Below are 22335 nucleotides of genomic sequence, written 5' to 3'. Positions count from 1 at the left end.
CTCAGAAACAAAAAAAAAAAACGAACCTCAAAGGTCAACGTTTTTCCAGCCATGCGAAATTGGACTCCGGTTTTTGTCCACCAAAAAACTGTCAAACTTGTCAATCCCCTAAAATTTGAACCACATCGTCGGTATTTTTCAGCCAGCAAACCTACGCAAACAACAACAACACTCAAAAAACAAAAACAAAAAACCGTCAGCCGGATGGTAAAGCAAAACACGTTCGTTGTTGCCAAAAATCGAAACCATAGTCCGAAGCTGATGAAGCAATTTTCGGTGTCAGTGTTCTAGCGACTGGCTGGCAAGACTGTACCAGCAGTGTTGCGTTCCGTTCAAGTCGATAGGCAGCGGCGGCGGCTGCCGTGAATTTATCCACTGCAACTAGCCTGCTAGCATCCATACTCGGGTCTCCGTAGTCATCGGCATCATCATCATCATGGAATCGGAGAGAGAGGATATCTCGGCTCGAATTTCTGCCCGAACACCATTTGGCAAGCGGCAAGCGGATCGCCGTCACCGTAGTTTGAAAAGCTTCAATTTCGCTGAACCTGCTTAATGAAGCGCGAATAAACCGTTTTACGCCGGATTGTTTTCGAATTTTACGTCTGCGGAGGGCGTCTTCGGAGCCCTCAGCCTTTACGGGGGCTGTCCTCCGTGGAAAGTGAATTGCATTCGGCGGAGAGAGAAAAGAAAAATGCATCAATTAGAGCGAAGACGAAACTAATGCGGTGCAAAAGAGTTTCATTGCCGGTTCGTTTTTTTTTTACTAGGGAACAAATGTTTGCATTTTTTTCTCTGCAGTTGACTCTGTGTATTTGACGAATTGAGCTCTAATTTCTGTTTTGACAACCTAAGTAACTTCCGTTATTAATCGAAATCCCGGTATTTTTTTTTACTATGACAGTTTTCTATTCTGCCATTCGCTCTGCATGTGAAAATTTAGTTTATAATAACTTAGTAGAAGATACTAATTCGCTAGCTGTATCCGTCGAATTATTATGCGAAAGTTTTACTTGAAGGGTCTCGAAAATCGTTTTTTTTTCATTCTAACTTTGTTCACATTTATTTTAGAGAGATAAGTTGTCTACAGAGTGATAGAATTGTCCAGACGAAAGAGAATCAATTATCGAATACAGTAAAGCCTAGCAATCGCCCGATACGAATTGTGATCGCAAGCCCGGGCTTTTAAATGACGATAATCTTTGGCATTTGGGGTAAAATTACACTCAAGGAGCTTGTTGAATAAATTCAACTAGCGCCTTCTGAAAGAGTCAGGCAGATTTTTCCAACAAGTTGAATTTGATTCTGTTTAGCCCCGGGGCTTTATTGTTATATGACAAAAGAACGCTAGAATATCAAATAACTGAAACATTCTTCTTCTATAAAAAATTTGTTCTTGATTTGAATTTTATATTTTGTTAGTATTTGCTCATGCAGATTTTGTTATGATTTTCGATATTCAAACTCTTATTTCAAGCAAAATAATGTGAAATAGAACCATTAAGATTTTTAGTTTTAGTAATAAAATTTTCTACTGGTTTGCAAATTTATCCTACCCGGGAAGGTAAAGGTAATAAAGAGGGCTCATTGATGTTTCTTTCGTTAGTCCGTCTACAAACCGACGTCAGTGGTGGCATTGAAATGAAATGAAAATCGAAATTTTAATTAGTAATGAATAAAAAACTAATTTTTATTGTTGGAGAAAACCATGAAAATCGCTTCATGGGTTTCTCCAACAGAGACGATAGTTTCGTTTATAAAAGTTCAGGGTTTCCATAGAATTTATGCTCTTCAATGGGGTTAGGGTCATTTCACCGAAAGCTGTTTCGCCGAAAACCAATTTGCCGAAGGTCATTTCAACGAAGACCGTTTCGTAGATAGGCGTTTCGCTGAAAGCCATTTCGCCGAAAGCCATTTCGTCGAAAGCCATTTCGCCGAAAACCATTTCACCGAAAGCCGTTTCGTCGAAAACCGTTTTGTCGAAAACCGTTTCGCCGAAAGGGTCATTTTAGTCAGAAAGTTTTGCCGAACGGGTCACTTGCGCCGAATGCCATTTCACCAAATTCACCGAAAAAGTAATTTAGACGAATCGTGCAATTTTCTCAATATCGTTTTGGAATTAATTTGAAATAAAACCGAATGGAAGATGATGGTGTTTGATTCCATTTTGTTAACCTACAATCGTATTTCTGGAATATCTCATATTTAAAATAACGGATAGATTCACTTCCCCTTGTTCAATCCTGGAAAACTGCTCTTTTGATTGAATTCTTCAGATTGATTCATGATCCTCAGAGCGGAATTTCCAGGAAAACTTGTTGGCTTCATTAGCCCTTAAACGTTAAAGCATTTGCTTTGATGTATCTGTCAAGCAAATGTTTGTGGGATTTTCCGCCAAAGAAACGTCAAAGCTTTGAGAAGGTTACAGGTTTGCAAACGATCCGATGAAACTGCTTTCTGGGAAATGGCATTCGGCGAAATGGCCCGCTCACTTTCAGTGTGTGCGTGATTTATGGTGCATTAGGTAGCTAAATCATGGTATTATTACATGAAATTTCGGTAATACACCTTTGCTATTCCAGTATTGCAACAAATAAAATTATTGAAATTGGCACTGAATGGGGTACTTTGCATATGGGACAGACATGGGTTGATATTTTTTTCACATTTTACTGAGCAAACCCTCAACTTTTATTGCAATTTCTGAGTGTATATTGAGGATAGATTGCATTCCTCAAGCTAACTCAAAATTGGCGAAAATCGATATGGGACTGATATGCGAGTATGGGCAGAGTCCAGTTAATGATGAAACAGTGATAAAAAATCCATCAAAAATTACAATCGCTGAAAGAAGGAGTTAATATTGAGTTAACTGTTACGAAAGCGGATTTACTGTAGACCTCAAAATTAAGGGAGATTTTTAATAGGATCCGAAATATTGAAATTCACGAAAATCAGGTCCACAAGATCTGAGAAAAATCAAGTTGATTTTCTGAATCTACCTTATGGGGTTTTCTAGCTTTCGAATCGACTATTTATTTATCGATTCAGAACTAAACAAACGAAGTTACATCGGCGTTTTTCTGACAGTTTAAAAAAAAAACATTCGAATTTATTAGTAGCCTACTGTTAGAATTGTTCCGTGGATTACACCATGATCTATGCTTACACAGAAAGAAATAATGAAATTTACACGAGATGTAATGGAATAGATATGGGTTGAATCGAAATTTTGATTGAAAACCTTCATCGATGCAAAACTAAATTGAATTGCATTGAATTTTCAATGAATATAACTGTATCTTTCAATTAACGCTTATTTTGCGATTAAATTGTATTGAAACGTACAGAATTGTAAAGTAATTTTATGTTTAATTACCTGCTCCAAATATATGCATGAAAATAGATGTAAATTCATAAAATATTTTTATCTGTGTAGCATAACTATCTTCAGTTATAGAATATTTGTAACCTATTTCGAGTGAGATTTTCAAGAACCCGTCTCAGAAATGGTGCTTCCAATCGTCTATACAGTTCAGGTAAATAATCTTCAATTAATGTTGGGTATTTTTATAGGAAGTATATCAACAATTTGATTGGTTTGTTGTCAAAACTAAAAATGTTTTATTTTGGTTATTTTCACCGGAAAGATCTTTATACAAAATTTTTCAATGGAATTTAATGGTTTAACATAGAAATAGATAATAGATTAACATATTCGTTTTTTGGTGGATTACATCAAATTATAAGGCATTTTTCTGGTTGAACTTGAACATATGTTTGGCGCAATGCATTAATTGTCTTAATTATTTGGTTTTGCTCGTGAGAGTGTGACAAATAAGTCGGAAGTAAGGGAAGAAATGGCACTCGCAAATGTTAGACAGTGTGAAGAAAAAATATCACGCAATTACTCGGAATCATTAAACCCGACATTTACCCTAAAATTACAAATTTGTTCAGCTTATCACATTCTCAAATGCCGTCCACCGATTCCGTCACTTTTGATTCTCTATTGGCCACGGTGCATTTGTTCGACGGCGAATCGAAGAAATTAAGCTCATGCGAAGCAATGTTCAAATAAATTACAATTTCTCACCGATTTCGAGCACTTCTCTTCCGCTCCGGTGTTTTTTTTTCTTTCTTTGCGATACGATGTGATGCGATACTGAATGCCGGTTGACGACGGTTTTGCATAAATTATAGCCGCCGGTGGTCCGCCCCGGGCCGGCCGAGTGAGGATTGGTTTGCTGTCCTTTTTCGGAGCTAAGCAAAAATACTGCTGCCACTGACTGCATAAATATCGAATTAGAAGTGGATGTGATAAAGAATTGATCATTGCAGAACTTTCTGAAGGGGTGTGTGTGTGTGTTTTCCTCCCCTTCACCGTGCAGGTTGCAGGATTTTTTCCAGTTTCTTGCGATTACGATTATAATGGCTGAAATAACAAAGAATCAGTCATATTTCAGCATGAGACTTGCCGGTCAGGCGAACTGGTAAGAGTTGCCAGTTTGTTTTCGGTCGATTCGAAACGTATCTGCTACCCTTCGATATCTGCTATCCTTTTATCTTGGCAGTTTGTGAGCTCTGTTTTTAACTCATGAAGAATTATTTTGATTCCCGCGACTGAAACGAATTCGGTTCCGGTAAAAGCATTCATTCACATCGATAGTAACAAATGGTAGTCGGATGGTACCTAGTCTGGACTAGGTAGAAAGCGAGTTAAGTCGAAATTCCCCATCACTAGCATCCAAATAGTTTTTTCGCCAAAGTCGCAACTTGCAGCCAGGGCGTTGTCGTGATAAAAAATCACGAACTTGCGAAATCAAACCATTCTGATCGTTTGTTCTTCAATACGCATGTAACCTATTACTAATAATAGATGAATTTTGTTACAAAATAATGTTCCCTACATACAGTAAAAAATTCAAATTAAACCACTTTTTTTGAAAAAAAATTTTTCCTTGCTCTAACTGATTTTTTTTCGGTGTAATTTTATCGAGAGCTAAACCAATGAAAGTCATAATCATCTCAGAATCCAGTGGAATTCAATTTGTGTGTAGAAGCCACAATATCTTTCACTCAGAAATTCCATAGTTTGCCTATTCCACCAGGAATAGAAAGTAGAGGCGAAAAGGCATTCTAATTCAGAAGATGAACCAAACATATTTTCCTTTTGTGAAAACAATAAAAATAGCATGCATAAAAATAGCTTTAAGACAAATGTTATATATAAACACTAGCTGAATTACCCGGCGTTGCTCGGAAATCTTTCGTGAAGGCAAGGCTGTAAAAAGATTCTAGAAATTGTCCTGCCCATCGAAATACTCTGAATGGAGCAAATCAGAGCTACCCGATTGAACAATACTCCGTATATGTCCAGATTTTTTTCACTCCCCCTGTTAGATTTACTACACTTCCTCCCCTATAAAAATGACCATCTCTGAAGAGCAGGAAGTACCTGTGCCAAGTTTGGTGGCAATCCGTTCAGTAGTTTCGGAACTATGCCGTTACAAACATTTCACCTCCCTTTTTGAAGGAACTTGCTACATTCACCCCCCCATATGGTCATATTAAAGTTGTGCAAAAAGTGACTATGGTCTTAAAAAAGTATCGATTCTCGTCAAATTAGACAAATTTTTTCATGGGGGGGGCCTTTTAAGGACACTTACTACGTTCCCTCCTTCATTAAAATACCTTTATAACCATCTCAGAAGAGCAAGAAGTAGTTTCGGAACTATGCCGTTTCAAGCATTACACCCCCCTTTTCAAAAGCACTTGCTACACCCACCCCCCGTAAAGTAATATATAAGGTATGCAAAATGTTTCTTTGCTCTTCAAAACGTTTCGATTCTCTTCAAGTTATATGAATTTTTTCATGACCCCCTCCTGTTAATTACACTTGCTACGCTCCCTTACCTATAAAAAAATACTCACAAAACCATCTCTGAAATGCAAGAAGTACCTATGCCAAGTTTGGTGGCAATCCGTTCAGTAGTTCTGAAGTTATGGCGTTACAAACATACAAACTTACATCCATTTTTATGTATATAGATGAATAAGTATTTGTGTAAAATTCAATACACAATGTTGGGGTGGTTATAATAATGCAATATTTATTCTTCAGTCTCTATATTAGACAATATCTTCTCACAAACTGAGTTTCGTTGTGTTCTGAGACAGTTATGACTTTCGTTGGTTTAGTTTTCGATAAAATTACACAGAAAAAAATTAGTTTAGACAAGAAAAAATATTGTACAGAAAACTTTTTTTCCTTTAAAGTGTCCAACTTGAATTTTTGACTGTAGGTTGGTAACATAATCACCTATTTTGTAACAAAATTTCATCCAAATAAAAAATTTCGTTTTTTTTGCAAATCGACTTAAATTTTTTTTTTCAGTGCAGGAATCGATCAGGATTTTTCAATATTTCTTTTAAAAAACTTGACTAATTTCCTGAAAACCAATTACACAACACTTTTTTGTAGGATTTGTCATTTTTCGACTATTTGAAAAAAATGTTTTTAACCGATTTTGCCCTTTTCAAAAGGCAATCTGGATCATTTTTGCATAAAACAAAGTATGTAAAGTGTTTTACAGTAAGTTTCATTAAATCTGAGAGGGTGCTGCCAACTCTAAATACGATTTAGCACGAAATTCGTCAATTATAATAACAAACGCTACAACAGCGGTGACGAATCAGCAGCAAAATCGTGATCAGTTAACCAGCGGCCTACGAAACAGAACAGAGTTAAAATCGAATAAAATGGAGGGTAAAACCGGAGTAAAATAAATTGCAATAACAATAATAATACATAAAATTGTAGTTTTTGAAGCTACATGCGTTACGAAGTTTTTTGAGGCCTATCTGAGGCAACGCCTGAGTAAAGGTATTATGGAATTTTTTTTGTTCCGATTGTAAAGGTTTTAACCTTGAGGTCATTCGCCTATTTAGGCTAGAAAAACTTTCTGACCCTATGTGCGGGGTTGGGAATCGAACCTAGGCGGATTGCGTGAAAGGCATCGATTTACCCATCCCCAATATGGAAAAAGGTTCCATTTAACGAAGCGTTTCACTCAATATTATCGTGATATGGGAAGCGTTATGTTAAGTTAAAGAAGCTAGAAAGCGTTGCATACGATAATTTTCCTAAATTGAGTGTTAAAAATCATAGTAGAGGGTTACGAATTAGTTATTTTTTGAAAATTATGAATGTTAAAAACCGTTATAAGGGTTAGATTCTTGCGGTAAAAGAGTTACGATGTGTTACTTTTAAGGAAGTTATAGTTACGAATCGTTCTATACGTCACTCTTTTGAAAACGTTATATACGAAGCGTTACATACGTTACCTTTTGGTAAGTTATGGGCGTTACGAAGCGTTACATGCGTTACTTTTTGGTGAGTCATAGGCGTTACGAAGTGTTACATTCGTTACTGTTTTGTAAGTTATAGGCGTTACGAAGCGTTGAATGTATTACAGTTCTAGGCGTTACGAAGCGTTACTTACTTTTTCGTGAGTCATAGGAGATACGAAGCGTTACAAACGTTATAGTTTTGTAAGTTATAGTCGTAACGAAGCGATAAAAACGTTACTGTTTTGAAAGTTATAGGCGTTACGAAGCGTTAGAAACGTTACTGTTTTGTAAGTTATAGACGTTACGAAGCGTTACATGCGTACTTTTTGTAAGTTATAGGTGTTACATACGTAACTTTTTCGTGAGTCATAGGCGTAAAGAAGCGTTACATGCATTACTTTGTTGCGAATCATGGGTGTTACGCAACGTTACGTTTTAGTATCAGGAATCAGAACAAATTGGCTCAAATGACACGTTTTAGTAAGTTGTATGCGTTATGAAGAGTTAAATGCATTACAGTTCTAGGCGTGACGACGCGTTACATATGTTTTTGCCTTTCTCATATAAAAAGGTTATGCAATCACTGTGAAAACCGACATTTGAACGGAGGCCCGGAGGGCCGAGTGTCATATACCATTCGACTCAGTTCGTCGAGTGCGCAAAATGTCTGTGTTTATGTAACGTTTTTTTGCACTAACTTTTCTCTGAGATGGCTCAACCGATTTTCACAAACTTAGATTCAAATGAGAGGTCCTGTTGTCCAATACAAAATTCCTGAATATTAGTTTGATCCGACTTCCGGTTCCGGAGTTATGGGGTAAAATGTGCAATAAAATGAAAATATGTTTTCTAACTTTCCTCATAGATGGCGCGACCGATTTTCACAAACAAAGGTTCAAATGGAAGGTCCTGTGGTCTCGCACGTAATTCCTGAATTTCACTCGGATTCGGCTTCCGGATCCGGAAATATAGAGTAAAGTATGTTAAAAATTTTATACCATCACTGAAAAGAGCGAAAAAACGTATTTTTTTTCTAAATCAACCTCAAATCTTCTCTAATTGATAGTTTTTATCAGTAGACGGTCAAACAAACCGATTTTGGTTATTCTTTTATTATTTTTAAGAATACCACATTATTATATACGATAGTATGATTGATATGAGACTGGCATCATTACACCACTAGGTGGATTAAAACAGGTTTTTCGTGAGTCATAGGCGTTACGAATCTTTACATACGTTACTTTTTTGTAAGTTATAAGCGTTGGAAAGCGTTACATACAACACTTTTTTGTAAATCAGGCGTTACGTAGTGTTACGTTTTAGTAAGTTGTATGCGTTACGGAGCGTTACGAAATGCGTTACGAAATGCGTTACGGACTGTTACGAAACTACTTTTTGTTACGAAGCTTTACAAACGTTACTTTTAATGCGTTATAGACGTTATGAAGCGTTACTAGTTTGTAAGTTACAAGCGTTACGATGTGTTACAAGCGTTACTTTTCAGTAAATTGTAGGCGTTACGAAGTGTTATTTTTTGTAAATTACAAGTGTTACGAAACGAATTTTGGGTGTTACGAAGCGATACATACGTTACCTTTTGGTGAGTTATGGGTGTTACGAAGCGTTACATGCTTTACTTTTTCGTGACTCATAGGAGTTACGAAGCGTTACAAAGCGTTTTTGTAAATAGTAAGTTACTGGCGTTACAAAGCGTTAGAAACGTTACTGTTTTGTAAGTTATAGTCGTTACGAAGCGTTACATGCGTTATTTTTTAGTAAGTTACGTTTTTGTGAGACGTTACCTTTTGGTGAGTTATGGGTGTTACGAAGCGTTACATGCTTTACTTTTTTGTAAGTCATAGGCGTTACGAAGCGTTACTTACTTTTTCGTGAGTCACAGGAGCTACGAAGCGTTACATACGTTACTTTTTTGTAAGTTGTAGTCGTTACGAAGCATTACATGCGTTATTTTTTAGTAAGTTACAGGCGTTACGAAGCGTTAGAAACGTTACTGTTTTGTAAGTTATAGACGTTAAGAAGCGTTACATACGTAACTTTTTCGTGAGTCATAGGCGTAAAGAAGCGTTACATGCATTACTTTTTTTGTGAATCATGGACTTTACGAAGCGTAACGATTTAGTTAGTTGTATGCGTTACGGAGCGTTACGAAGCGTTAAATACATTACAGTTCTAAGCGTTACGAAGCGTTACATATGTCTTTTTCGCGAATCATAGGCGTTACGAATCTACATGCGTTACTTTTTTGTGAATCAGGCGTTATGTAGCGTCACGTTTTAGTAAGTTGTATGCGTAACGGAGCGTTACGAAGCGTCAATATCTGTAAGTTAAAGGCGTTATGAAGAGTTCCATAAGTTCCTTTTTTGTAAGTTATAGGCGTTAAGAAGCGTTACTTTTTTTTGTGAATTATGACGTTGCGAAGCGTTACTCGTTTGTAAGTTTTAAACGTTACATGCATTACTTTTTGTAAGTTTTGGGCGTTACGAAGCGTTACATGCGTTACTTTTTCGCGAGTTATAGGTGTTACGAAGCGTTACGTACGTTAATTGTTCATGAGTAATAGGCTTTACGAAGCGTTACATGCGTTACTTTTTTGTGAGTCATAGGTGTTACGAAGCGTTCCATGCGTTATCTTTGTGTAGGTTACAGGCGTTACAAATGTTACTGTTTTGTAAGTTATAGGCGTTACGAAGCGTTACATGCATTACTTTTTGTGAGTCATAGGTGTTACGAAGCTACTTTTTGTGAGTTATGGTGTTACGAAGCGTTCCATGCGTTATCTTTGTGTAGGTTACAGGCGTTACAAATGTTACTGTTTTGTAAGTTATAGGCGTTACGAAGCGTTACATGCATTACTTTTTGTGAGTCATAGGTGTTACGAAGCTACTTTTTGTGAGTTATGGTGTTACGAAGCGTTACAAGCGTTACTCGTTACTGTTTGTAAGTTACAAGCGTTAGATGCGCTACTTTTAATGAGTTATAGACGTTATGAAGCGTTACTCGTTTGTAAGTTACAAGCGTTACGATGTGTTACAAGCGTTCCTTTCAGTACATTGTAGACGCTACGAAGCGTTGCCTTTTGTAGGTTACAGGCGTACGAAGTGTCTCTTTTTGTAAGTTACAAGTGTTACGAAACGTGTTTTGGGTGTTACGAAGCGATACGCGCGTTGGTTTTATGTGAGTTATAGGCTTTACGAAGCGTTACAAACGTTACTTGTTGGTTTGTTACAAGAGTTACGATTCGAAGTTTAAGGCGTTATGAAGCCTTACCTCTTGTAAGTTACAGGCGTTATGAAGCCTTACCTCTTGTAAGTTACAGGCGTTACGAAGCGTTACTTTTTGTGAATTTCAATCATTACGAAACGTGACATGTGTTACTACGCTGTATAAGTTTTTGACGTTACGAAGCGTTACATGCGTTAGTTTTATGTGAGTTATATGTGTTTCGAAGCGTGACTTTTTGGTGAATTACAGGCGTTACGAGGTGTTACATGCGTTACTGTTTTGTTAGTTAGAGGTGTTACGAAGCATTTCATACGTTACTTTTTCGTGAGTTATAGGCGTTACTTTTTAGTAAGCTATATGCGTTCCGGAGCGTTACTCTTTTGTGAATTACAGACGTTACGAAGTGTTACTCGTGTTACTCTTTTGTAAGTTATATGCGTTACAAATAGTTACAAGCGTAACTTTTTTGTAGGTTACATTTTTAAAAGGTGCGAGCGTTTCGAGGCATTGCATCCGTTACTCTTTTGTAAGTTTTGTGTGTTACGAAACGTTATATGTGTTACTTTTTGTAAATTATAGGTGTTAAAAACTGTTACAGGAGTTTTGGCATCCCAATTCGAACATATTGAAAAGTCACTTATTTGCAAAAATCTACTGAAAAAAAAAAACAAAATTATGAAATGATTAGAAATGATCCTACAACGACATGGAATACACTGATCATAATTGGCACGGTGACATATCCTATCGAAACGAAAGCTTGTATCTAGTTTTGAAGGAAAATGAGCATAAATATTATTCAAGTGATTTGATTGTTCTAGTCAATCCATGAAGGAATCCTTAGTTCTTTTCTTGATATGAGAGTATCCAGTAAAGGGAAATATGTCAATATTTTTAATGTTACCGACAGCCACGTACCCAGAGGAGAGGCCGAGGGACCCTGGCTCGTCCCGAATCAGAAACAGAAACCAAAAACAAAAGTTTGAGATATATTATCTGACTGTCGATCTTGTAGATTACACCGTTTTGAGAGTAACGGGATGGTTGAAACTCCACTGCCGATAAAGCAGGCCCGTAGCGGCAGGCCCTACGAAGCAGAACAAATTTAAAACCACATAAAATGGAGGATGAAACGGGGGTAAACTAAATGACAATAATGATAATACATAAAATTATACTGGACGACCGGAAAGAGAAAGTGCGCGAGCAAGATTCTGCAGATGAGAAAGATATCCTGCCGCTGGATCCCGCCCATACTTATTTGGGACTAGAAAGATGAACGCAAGCGCACTTCGAGTACATTTTTGACTGAATCTATTACTATACGCCAGAGAACGGAATGATCACCCGACAATAGACTGAAGTCAGCACAACCTTTCTTCCGAAACGAAATGAGTAGTAATGGGAGCGTTTTCCTCTCGTGTGTTTAGTCGTTCGGAAATTTGAATCGTGTCAATTAAAGTAAAACATCTTTGTTTTTCCAAACAATTTAAGGATACATTGACCGAAAAAAACGAGTGAAAATCAGACGCAAGTCGGTTATTTTTTTGGGGATAGACTCGAGATTCGGAAAATTCAGTAAAGTAATCGGTACTAGCAATAATTTCGCAACCGTCACTCGTCTGGCAACACTGTTCCGTACGATCGCAACCGACGAAGAAACGCAATCCGAAATGATAAATGCAGGTTATTTTCAATGTAAGATTATGCGATTATCATTCGCAGGTATTCACGCGGTTTGCTTAGTCTGTAGTTCTGTTCGCTGCTTCTGAACAGAATAGAAAATGAGACAGGCGAATCAATCAAATTTGTGTTTCTCAGCTCAGGCTGTCTAACTGACGTCGGTCGGTCGTTCGGTGGTGGGCGTCATCGCATCGTCGTCGTCGTCGTCGTCGTATCACATCGGATGGATTTGGTTGATCGTGCGGTGGCCATCAGTTTGCGATCGTACGAGTGCGCAGGTGGTGGGCGTAACGAGATGCTAATTGAGATTTCCGAACGGCGGAGTCTGGCTGACTGTAGCACTTGTTGATTGAGTCGTATTTATGTACTCGCGGATGATGGATTTGCCGAGCAATATGGGTTGGTGTTTTGAATGGAAGTTTTCAAGATCACAATAAAATATACTTGAAATTAGCCAATTTTCACCAAATCAGTTCCGATGTCGGCAGAAATCCACGTCCGATTATGTCCCATCGACGTCACCCGAAGTGGTCGAGTCATCCGCGATCTCGAACTCGAAAGTCCTCTCTCACGTCAAGATAAAGTCGTTGATTGCTGAACAATTGCGAGCTGACAAAAATTAACACACTTGTGCGGGGCTTTGGCAGATTTGACCAGCAAGATAATCGTCGGCGTTCATCCTCACACGGATGACTGACGACGGTATCTCACAAGACGGAGTCGCAGCCACGGCAGCAGCAGCCGGGGTCTTGACTTTGCCCGTTCGAAGTCAGGTTTTGTAGCGCAATTGAGATTTTATGATAATTTAAGTGGCCTATAAGTCATTTGGATGTGTGCGTCTGTGTTGGGTATTGAGCGGGAAGAAATGGTCCGTCGGTCGGTCGGTCGGTCGGTGAACCACCGGAATCGAAGGAATCGCGAGCGAAAAACCTGAACGGACCATTATTTATGGACTTTCCCCTCGGGGCGTGCGCGTTTACTGCATATGGCAAATCGAGAGCACGAGCGCTTCGTCATCTCCGTATGCACATATCTCACCAGAGCGCGCGTCGGCCGACGCGGCGGGGCGGTTCCGTGCGCATACTCGACCGGTCCGACGGCGGCACCAGGCGTGGACGGAACTCGCGCGGGTGGTTTAGCGGGAACCGCAACCACCACAACAAGAACAAGGGCGACATGCGCTGATCGCGGACCCATAGTTTGCTTGAGGTGTGTACGATCGCGATCGCCTGCGACGGCGGATGACCCTCGACGGCGGTGGTGGTGGTGATGAGCCAGGCTTATGCATTGTGTTCCGGAAAAGGGAAAAAACATATTGAATATGGTTACTTTCCCCGAAACCGGTTCCCGGACAGAATGTTCTACTTCTGCTCGATCAAGGAGGTCAATCGGGAAAAGTGCCGTCGATTGCGCCGCAGTAAAAATTAAAAACTACTTCAATAGGTGTGTCCGAGAAATCGTCGACGAGTAGGTGAACTAGTTTGCGCCGCCAGGGACGTGCCGTCACTTCATACCTGTTGATCTCATTTCAATCTGCTGCTTCCATTGGAAAAAAACACTGTTTTGGGCATGCTTAACCATTCTTAACACACTTCGGCTCTCGGTCGATGGTTGTTTGGAGTGCGGTGCGGTCGAGTGGAGCGTGAAAAGTAAGCTAACAATTGACGGTAGCGTAGCAAAGGGTTTCCAAAACCAACACACACACAAACAGTCAGAGCCCAGACAAATGAGAAAACCGTTTGACAACTGTTTGGGAGTCCAAGTGGCACAGAAAATTCCAACCGCGCACCCACCAACAACAAATTTTTGGGGCCGATACCGATCACGGATCGGATTTGAAACTGTCTGTCGGTGGCACATGCGCTGTCAAAACATGATCGATCATTCCACTCGGTCGGTGGGGATCTTTTTGTCAATTTCGGGAAACCGGATCGGAATGGTGTTGCTTCTAATTGAACATCGGTCCGACATTCCGACCCGACCGTTTTGATCTTATATCTGGATTATGAAAAGTAGTAATTTCTGGTCTGTCTAAGGTGACAGATTTTTGTTAGGTGTAAAGAAACTGTTTTAACTTTTTTTTCTGTAGCACGAATCCGTTCCGGATTTCAACTGTTGTGAGCATCTGATATATGATAGGAATTTTTTTTTAGTTGTCTCAAAAAATAACTCATTAAAATCAGAAAATCAACTAATTTTTTCACCAAAATACTGATTTCGGTCTTTCCGTGTACTTTTGGAATATATCTTCACTACCTTCGGTGCTTCCGGAACAGGAAATGGGAAACTTTTAGTGCCGAGTCATGTTTATATGCTCACAAACTATTACGTTCTGCAATCTAGAAGAATTTATCAGTTAGTTTGGTGGGATTTGTACTTTTTTTTTTGCCATCGTTTGTGAAAAAATATTCATGAAATAATTTCAAAACCTTTCTTTTTTTTCATAAATACGTATATTTCATAAGGCAATAAACATAAGTTTTTCTTCGCCGTGGCATCCACAATACATAGTACTTCAAACCTAATACATTTCGAATATCATATTAGTATGTTGGTATTCATTAGTTAATCTAAACACTGTTTTTATCAAGCGAGTTGCTATTTTATATTACATTAAATAAAATACATTTATTTTGTACATGATCTTATAACTATTTCAGGTTTGTTTGTATCAGTTCATCACTTTTATTCAATGTAAGATAGCTGGCTATTGGTTGAACTCATGGAAGAGAAAACAGTCTAACATAGAATAAAATTTAAATTGGAACTTCAATGGACTTAATAAAATGATAAAGAAGTTTCAAGAATGTCGCGAACTGGGACATTCGATAGTCTACCTTGGGTGCGTAAGGAATTTATTAGTTGAGATCTGACATCACGATACTCCACGCATGTCCAAACGACATGATCAATATCGCGATAACCTTCGCCACAAGCACAATGATTAGTCTCGGAAAGTCCAATTCAAAGGAGACGTGCATCTAACGTGTAGTGATTGGACATGAGTCTGGACATCACATGAATGAAGTCCCTACTCACATCCAGTCCTCTGAACCAAGCCTTTGTCAATATTTTAGGAACAATTGAGTGCATCCACCGACCCAGATCATCTTTATCCCAAGAAGCTTGCCAGCTGGCAAGTGTTCTTTGGCGAGACGCGCTATAGAATTCGTTGAAAGCAATCGGTCTCTCATAAATTTCACCTTCAATAGCACCACGTTTGGCTAAAATATCGGTTCTTTCATTGCCTGGAATGGAGCAATGAGCCGGGACCCAAATTGTTGTGATTTGATAATTATTATTCAATATGACGTTCAGGCACTGTTGTTTTTGCCCATGAAAAACGGTTCATTTTTGCCAGCAGCGTTTGAGCGAATGGCTTCAATTGCACTCAGAAGTCGGATTCGGATGAAATTCAATAGCAGGATATGGGATCATAAGACCTAAGTTTGCGAAAATCGATTCACCCATCTCCGAGAAAAGTGAGTGCATATTTTTGTGACATACATAAACCACACAAACATTTGTGCTCTGTTCGTCGAGCTAAGTCGAACGGTATAAAACACGGTTTTCACAGTGGTTGAATAGCTTTTCTATACAGCAACTCCATGAGAAACTGATATACGATCTCTCAGAATTTCGTTCTAATTGCAAGAATCGTTCTCCATCGGAAAATATTTTATTTTTTAATTTTGTCATTAGGGTGACCATTTTCTTGTTAGGGTGGATAAAAAAATCAGTTATTTTCGATTTTCTTAAAAAATCATTTTTTTTTGGATATGTTGTCAATAAATGTCTATAGTTTTTGGGAAAAAATATGCGAACATTGTAAAGTTGAAGTTTTGTGTTCGAAAAAGTAAATTGTCTATTGTCAAACGGTTTTCATGCTTTGCGACTAGGCACTACGTTTTTTCTTAAAGCTGAAATATTTTTACATAACATATCCAAAACTTGGCGATGTGTGTTTTTTTTTTGTTTTTCAGTTATAATTTTTTTCGAAAATTTCAAGTTTTCTTATTTTCGGTGTTTTTTTTCGATTTTCTTCAAAAAGGAAGTTATGTATAAATTTATAAATTTTGAACCACTCGCTAATTTTTGGATATGTAATGTAAAACTGTCTAAGCTTTCGAAGAAAAATATGAAATAACACAGTGCCCGTTGGTCTACCTAGCATGAAAACCGTTAAAAGGAGGGTACACAAATGACGTTCTAAAAATACTTAACTCCAACTTTGTAATATTCACATATTTTGCCCAAATACTACAGACATTTTTTGACAAAATATTCGGTCGCCTAGTTCAAAAGTTATAAATTAGTTAAGATCATAACCGCAACAAGATTAAAGCCGGGTATAATTAACCATGCCATATGAAACGATTTAATATAATAAAAATGTTAATTTTCGATACAGAAGCGTTTCATTCATTCCAGATACACTCATGTTGTAAAAAGTCGCCAATTACTTTTCAATTCTATTATTAACATGATTTAGTTATTGTTATTAAGACATCGTTTTCTGTTGGAAAAACTGTTAACCTACTCGGGAGAAAAAAAGTACAAAATTATTAATTTTATAAAAAGAGAATCGATTCAATCGAAGATTGTATATATTTTTGTCGAATTTCATTTATAATACTATCAAAAGTCAATGAAGATAAAGATAGTTCAAGTTCAAAGATAGTGTTTTTTAAAGTTATTTTTTGGTAGGACTAATGGTTAATGAAGGAAACAGATGTTCGAGTACTCGGCGTCTTTGAGAGAAAAATCCTGCGCTCAATACTCGGCTGTAAAGACGAGTTGTTCCATGTATTCAAACATGCGGACATTAGGAAGCTTATAAAACATGGTAGACTACTGTAAGCTGGACATGTAGCAAGAATGCCGGGAGAGAGAGAATGGCCTATGTGATGCTCAGCAGAGAACTTGGAGGGGATCGTCGACTGCGCGACAAATCTGGGAGAGGTTCTGGGTGTGTGCAATCGAGGAAGATGCGCGTTCAGTGGCAGTAAAGAGCGATTGGGCAACGGTGGCCCAATATCTACAATCTACAGTTACTCTTGAATCGGATTGGTCTCTCCATTCGTGAGAACGAAATGGTTTGTCATATAGAATATTGTGCGAAGTTTCATTTTATTCGGAGTACCTTATGATCAAAAAAGAACCAGAGTTTTCATTTTAAAAATTCGCACGCTTGTCCAATCGGTAAACTTTTATTCTCTCAACGTTGGCAACACTTTTATAAACATTCTGTCAAATTTTGACGCATATCGTACGATTAGTTTTTGTTTGGCGTCTATAAAAAGAAGTTGAAAAATTTTCGTGTGGCGATTTTTATAATGGATGAAAATTTAGAACAACGTGCGTGCATCAAATTTTGTGTTGCAAATGGATTTAAGTGTTCCGAAACGTTGAAAATGTTAGAAAAGGCCTTTGGTGAATCGTGTCTAGGAAAAACACAGGCATACGAGTGGTATAAACGCTTCAAAGGTGGTCGTACAAGCTTGGATCATGATGAGATCCCTGGCCGCCCAACAACATCTGTTACTGAAGAAAACATTGAATCGGCAAAGCAAATCGTGTTGCAAAATCGTTCTGTACCGATTAGAGAGATTGCTGTGTTGTTGGGAATCTCTTATGGATCAGCCGAACACATTTTAACTGATGTTTTAGGTTTAAAACGCGTCGCTTCTCGGCTGGTGCCAAAAAAGCTGAATTTCATTCAAAAACAGCGTCGTGTGTGCGTTGGTTGTGTCGCAGTTTTTGGCCAAAAACTCAACCAATATCATCAACCAAACACCGTACTCTCCAGATATGGCCCCGTGTGACTTTTTCCTCTTCCCTAGACTCAAATTGCCATTGCGGGGAACGCGTTTTGAGACCATAGAGACCATAAAAGAGAATTCGATGGCCATACCTTCGGTGGCCTATAAAACTTGTATGGAAAATTGGATCAAGCGTTGGCATGCATGAATTGCCGCAGGAGGAGAGTACTTTGAATGCGATAATGAAGAAATTTATGAAGAATTGAAATTTTGCGTTTTACCTTTTTTTATATATATAAAAAATAGGTATAGAATTCGCTCAAACTTTAGAAAAATTTTCCGAGGCCCGTAGGGCCGAAAGTCATATACCAATCGATTCAGCTCGACGAACTGAGCAAATGTCCGTGTGTGTGTGTGTGTGTGTATGTGTGTGTGTCTGTATGTGTGTTGTCAACTAAGAGGTCGAGATCTCAGTGATGGCTGAACCGATTTTGATCAAACTAGTCGCAAATGAAAGGTCTCCCCGTCACCCAGAACACTATTGAATGGTTTTGAGATCGGATGTTTACGTTTTGACTTATACAAAGTTTTATGTCAAAATTTTCAGTTTTTGGACAATATCTGTCACAATTGATCTTGAAAACTGACTTTGTTTTTAGACTTAGATTCCGCGCGGTAATAGCTATCCAACAAGCCATAAATTGTTGAAATCGGTCCATTTTTAACGGAGATATCGACATTTTTGTGTAAGCGACTTTCCCCGCTATTCCAGCAGTAGGAGTTTTGAGCGCTGTTTGACAAAGCAATGCTTGAGAGCAACGTGAAACACGATTTTTTATACTATTACATACAATTGTTTCTAAGTACCAAAAAGACTGTGTACAGCATCCTTTTTCATGACAATTTGCCTCGGACCGATTTTAGCACGGTTCGTTTTTGGCAACATAATCCTCGAATATGACATATGTAAACCAGATGATGGCAGCATTTTCGAGTTGGAAGTAATTCCGTAATTATATTGTTTTAAACTACTTACAGCAATAAATGCTGGAAGAACATGACTTCCATATACCATACGACTCAGTTCGTCGAAATCAGCAAATGCGTGTGTGACAAATAATTTCACTCAATTTTCTCGGAGATGGCTAAACCGTTTTCTATAAACTATTCATATGAAAAGTAGTGTACTCCCAAACAAGGTTCCTGAATTACGTTTGGATCCGACTTCTGATTGCGGAACCACAGGTTGATATGTGAAACGAAATTAAAATAATGAAATTCATTTTTCTCGTAGATGGCTGAACCGATCTAAGATTCAAATGAAATCTATGAATCATCTATGACTCAAATGAGAGGTCTTAAAATCCTATAAAACATCATACTTTTTAGTCAGATCCGACTTCTGGTTTAGGAGATACAGGGTGATTAGTATAAAAATGTCCATTTCACATAAATTATTCAGGTTTATCGGGTTTGCAGATTTGGATAGTCGATTATCAAATAAATTTATTTTAGTTTAAGCGGTATTCGTTCTTGGATTCGGAATATACCTCCAAATTTTAATTCGCACTACAATTTCTCAAAGATGTCTATACACTCCTCAGGTGAATTTAACTGATTTCGGCTACACCGATTTTAGAATTCCGGTTCCAGAATCGAATCGTTTCTCAAAGCTCAATAATTTTCTCAAAAAGGCCAAATCGAACTTTGAAAACAAAAACTTAATTCAAGGACTTAAGGTCCCATACAAAATTGGAGAATTTTATCCGATTCTGGAATTACAGATGATTACATTATAGAGTTTTTAAAATTCATAACGATATAGAAGATGTAAATTGTTTGGCGTATTAATTTATGGCCATTCGAATAATTTTGGGTTATGCTAGATCCTGAATACCGGCTTTGGAAGTACCATAAATAATGACGAAAAACTCCAAAGTAGAACTTTCTTCGACATCTCATGGAATGTTCAATCGATTGTCACACGTTTGAAATTGAAATTCGTTGAAATTCGATACGATTTGCAGTTTCAACATTACAGGGTAATGAGTGATTAAAATCTCAATTTGCCGTTTAAAACGACGATAATTAAAATAATGTCATGAGAACTAAAACACCTAAGAATATCCATGCAAAAAACACATGCGGATTGATAAAAAAAGGTATCATCTCACTGCCAGGTGGATTAATCACGTGTTTTAATAAAATTCCGGTTCTTTTTTGATCATAAGGTATCTGTTTTACTGTATCGAGTACAAAAATCGGTATGGTTGGCAGCGTTGAGTTGAACTGTCATTTCCTATTCAGCAATTGATAAAACCATGTTTCATCATACATATTTTGTTGTCTTCATTTTGACCCACGTACTTCTACAGAAATGAATAAATTTGTTTGCTTCAACTATCAGAACTTATAACATCTCTTTCTCTGGATAGTTTTTAAGGTGATAGTGCATATTTAGGAATCAATATGTTTGAGACTGAATGTAACAATGTAGTCAAATTTCGAAAAATTTTGAGTGGTGGTTAACATAGCGCATGAAAGTCTACCTAACATCGCTGGAGTACAAAGTGTGAGAGAGAGAGCACTGAATGTTTGAGCATGTCTCGAATGGTCGAGTTGTGCGCTCCGCCTCTAGTTCAGTTCAAACTGCCCAAACTACGCTACTGAACCAAAACAAATGAATCTACAAAGTAAATACTCGTTGCGGATTCCGGCTGTTGGCAGCCAGCCGGACCGCGAGGAAGCGTGAAGAAACCGAACGAAAAAGAACGCTAAAGCGGATAAATAACGATAATTTGCTTTAAATCTTGCATTTTTCCTCTCAAAATGGACATAATCAAAATATTGTTTGTTATTAGTTATGCGAGATCAGCGAAGTGAGCCTCGTGGCCCAGACGGAGCGAATTGGAAGCAGACGGTCACGAAGACATTCACTCACACACGCACACACTGACACCGGATTTCGCATCAATTTTGGAGCGCCCGGATTTTCTCGTTTTCCGACGCTACCAACGCTGCTGTTGCTGATGATGAGGTTGCCTGATTTCAAAAACTGACGGCATGATGGAAGCATTCCAGCGGGCCATCGTCTCCTCGATCCAGGTTAGAAAGTGAACAACGTTTACCAGTCCGAAGTACTGCTGAGTATTGCATCCGCCGGTTTCCGTGTAGACTCGACCGGTGAAGGCCACGATTCCACGTAGGGTCCAAACTTGACCTTCATCACGGAAGAACATACCTCCGCCGGCGTCACCGAAACAGGGCGCCGTTCCTGGAATTACGAATCATTGATGGGGACTATTGTGGATGCAAGAACCTACCGTTTAGCAATCCGGCGCAGAACATTCCGGAGTACAGATTTTGTGCGAAAAAATCCCGGTCACTTTTGAGACACTGCAAATAGGGAATGACGGGAACCTGAGCACTCTGCAGCTTGTCCGATAGTTTTCCAGCTTTCTCGAATCCCCAACCAACGATGGTTCCATTCTTACCATCGTATTGTTCTATTTTCTCGGCTGCAGTCGGCAGACAAACCGGTTGAATGTAGTCCGTGAGTGGAACCGTATTCTTCAACTGCATCATGGCCAGATCGTACATGGACTCACCGTGAACATACTGTTCATGGATCGACACATTCCTTACGATGGCATCCACTTTCCGGATGGAAGATTCCACCAGATTGTACTGTCCCAGTTCTACGACGATGGTGCCTTCCGGTTTACCACCACGACCGTAGGATGCACAGGAAGCCGTCGTCAGCAGATAACCGGCACTGATCAGCGTTCCACCGCATTTGTATTCCCGCGAGCGGTTCGTCTGGTTGACGTGATAAACTGCGGCATGCCACGGCCACTCACCGGGAATGGATGCCGAACCTGCGACAATCAGGCCTCGACTGCGGACCCGTCGAATTCCACACCGGGAAGACGTTGATGGTTTCCGGGTTCTGCGAAAGGATTGAAACTGCTGCGAATGTTGGGCGAATGTCAGTTCTACTGTCGCTGCCAATGCCACCAGCAGGTACACAATTACGTACTTCATAGTTGGTCAATGGGCGGGCTTGTACTGAATAATAATAAGTCACTGAATATGCGCGAGAACTGATAAGACTGACTGCTCGCCGGTGACCTCTTGTCCGATTGTGCCCTGGCTGCTTTGCAATTCAATCTCGAAAGCTCGTTAGTTCCAGTAGTTAACCGGAATCACCGACCACGAACGACCACGAGACCACACACATTGATCGATAAAAATTACCGAAATGCATAACAAAACGAGCATTTCAATGCCA

General features: G+C 38.7%; 2 protein-coding genes across 2 annotated transcripts in view; one reads left to right on the top strand and one right to left on the bottom strand.

The window, feature by feature from the left end:
- The window catches only part of LOC131438878 (fringe glycosyltransferase), a 391338-nt gene that overhangs the window by 89454 nt on the left and 279549 nt on the right, over positions 1 to 22335 (top strand). The window lies entirely within an intron of this gene.
- Positions 20226 to 22316, bottom strand: LOC131438880 (venom protease-like). Its single transcript, XM_058609259.1, has 2 exons — positions 21368 to 22316; positions 20226 to 21318 (listed from the first exon to the last, which is right to left on the bottom strand). Exons 1-2 carry the CDS (start codon positions 22086 to 22088, stop codon positions 21053 to 21055), a joined length of 987 nt encoding a protein of 328 aa, XP_058465242.1. The 5' UTR covers positions 22089 to 22316; the 3' UTR covers positions 20226 to 21052.

The sequence above is a fragment of the Malaya genurostris genome, chromosome 3 (genome assembly GCF_030247185.1).
Source record: "Malaya genurostris strain Urasoe2022 chromosome 3, Malgen_1.1, whole genome shotgun sequence".
Classification (NCBI taxonomy): domain Eukaryota; kingdom Metazoa; phylum Arthropoda; class Insecta; order Diptera; family Culicidae; genus Malaya; species Malaya genurostris.
This window is presented reverse-complemented; position numbering and strand designations above follow the sequence as displayed.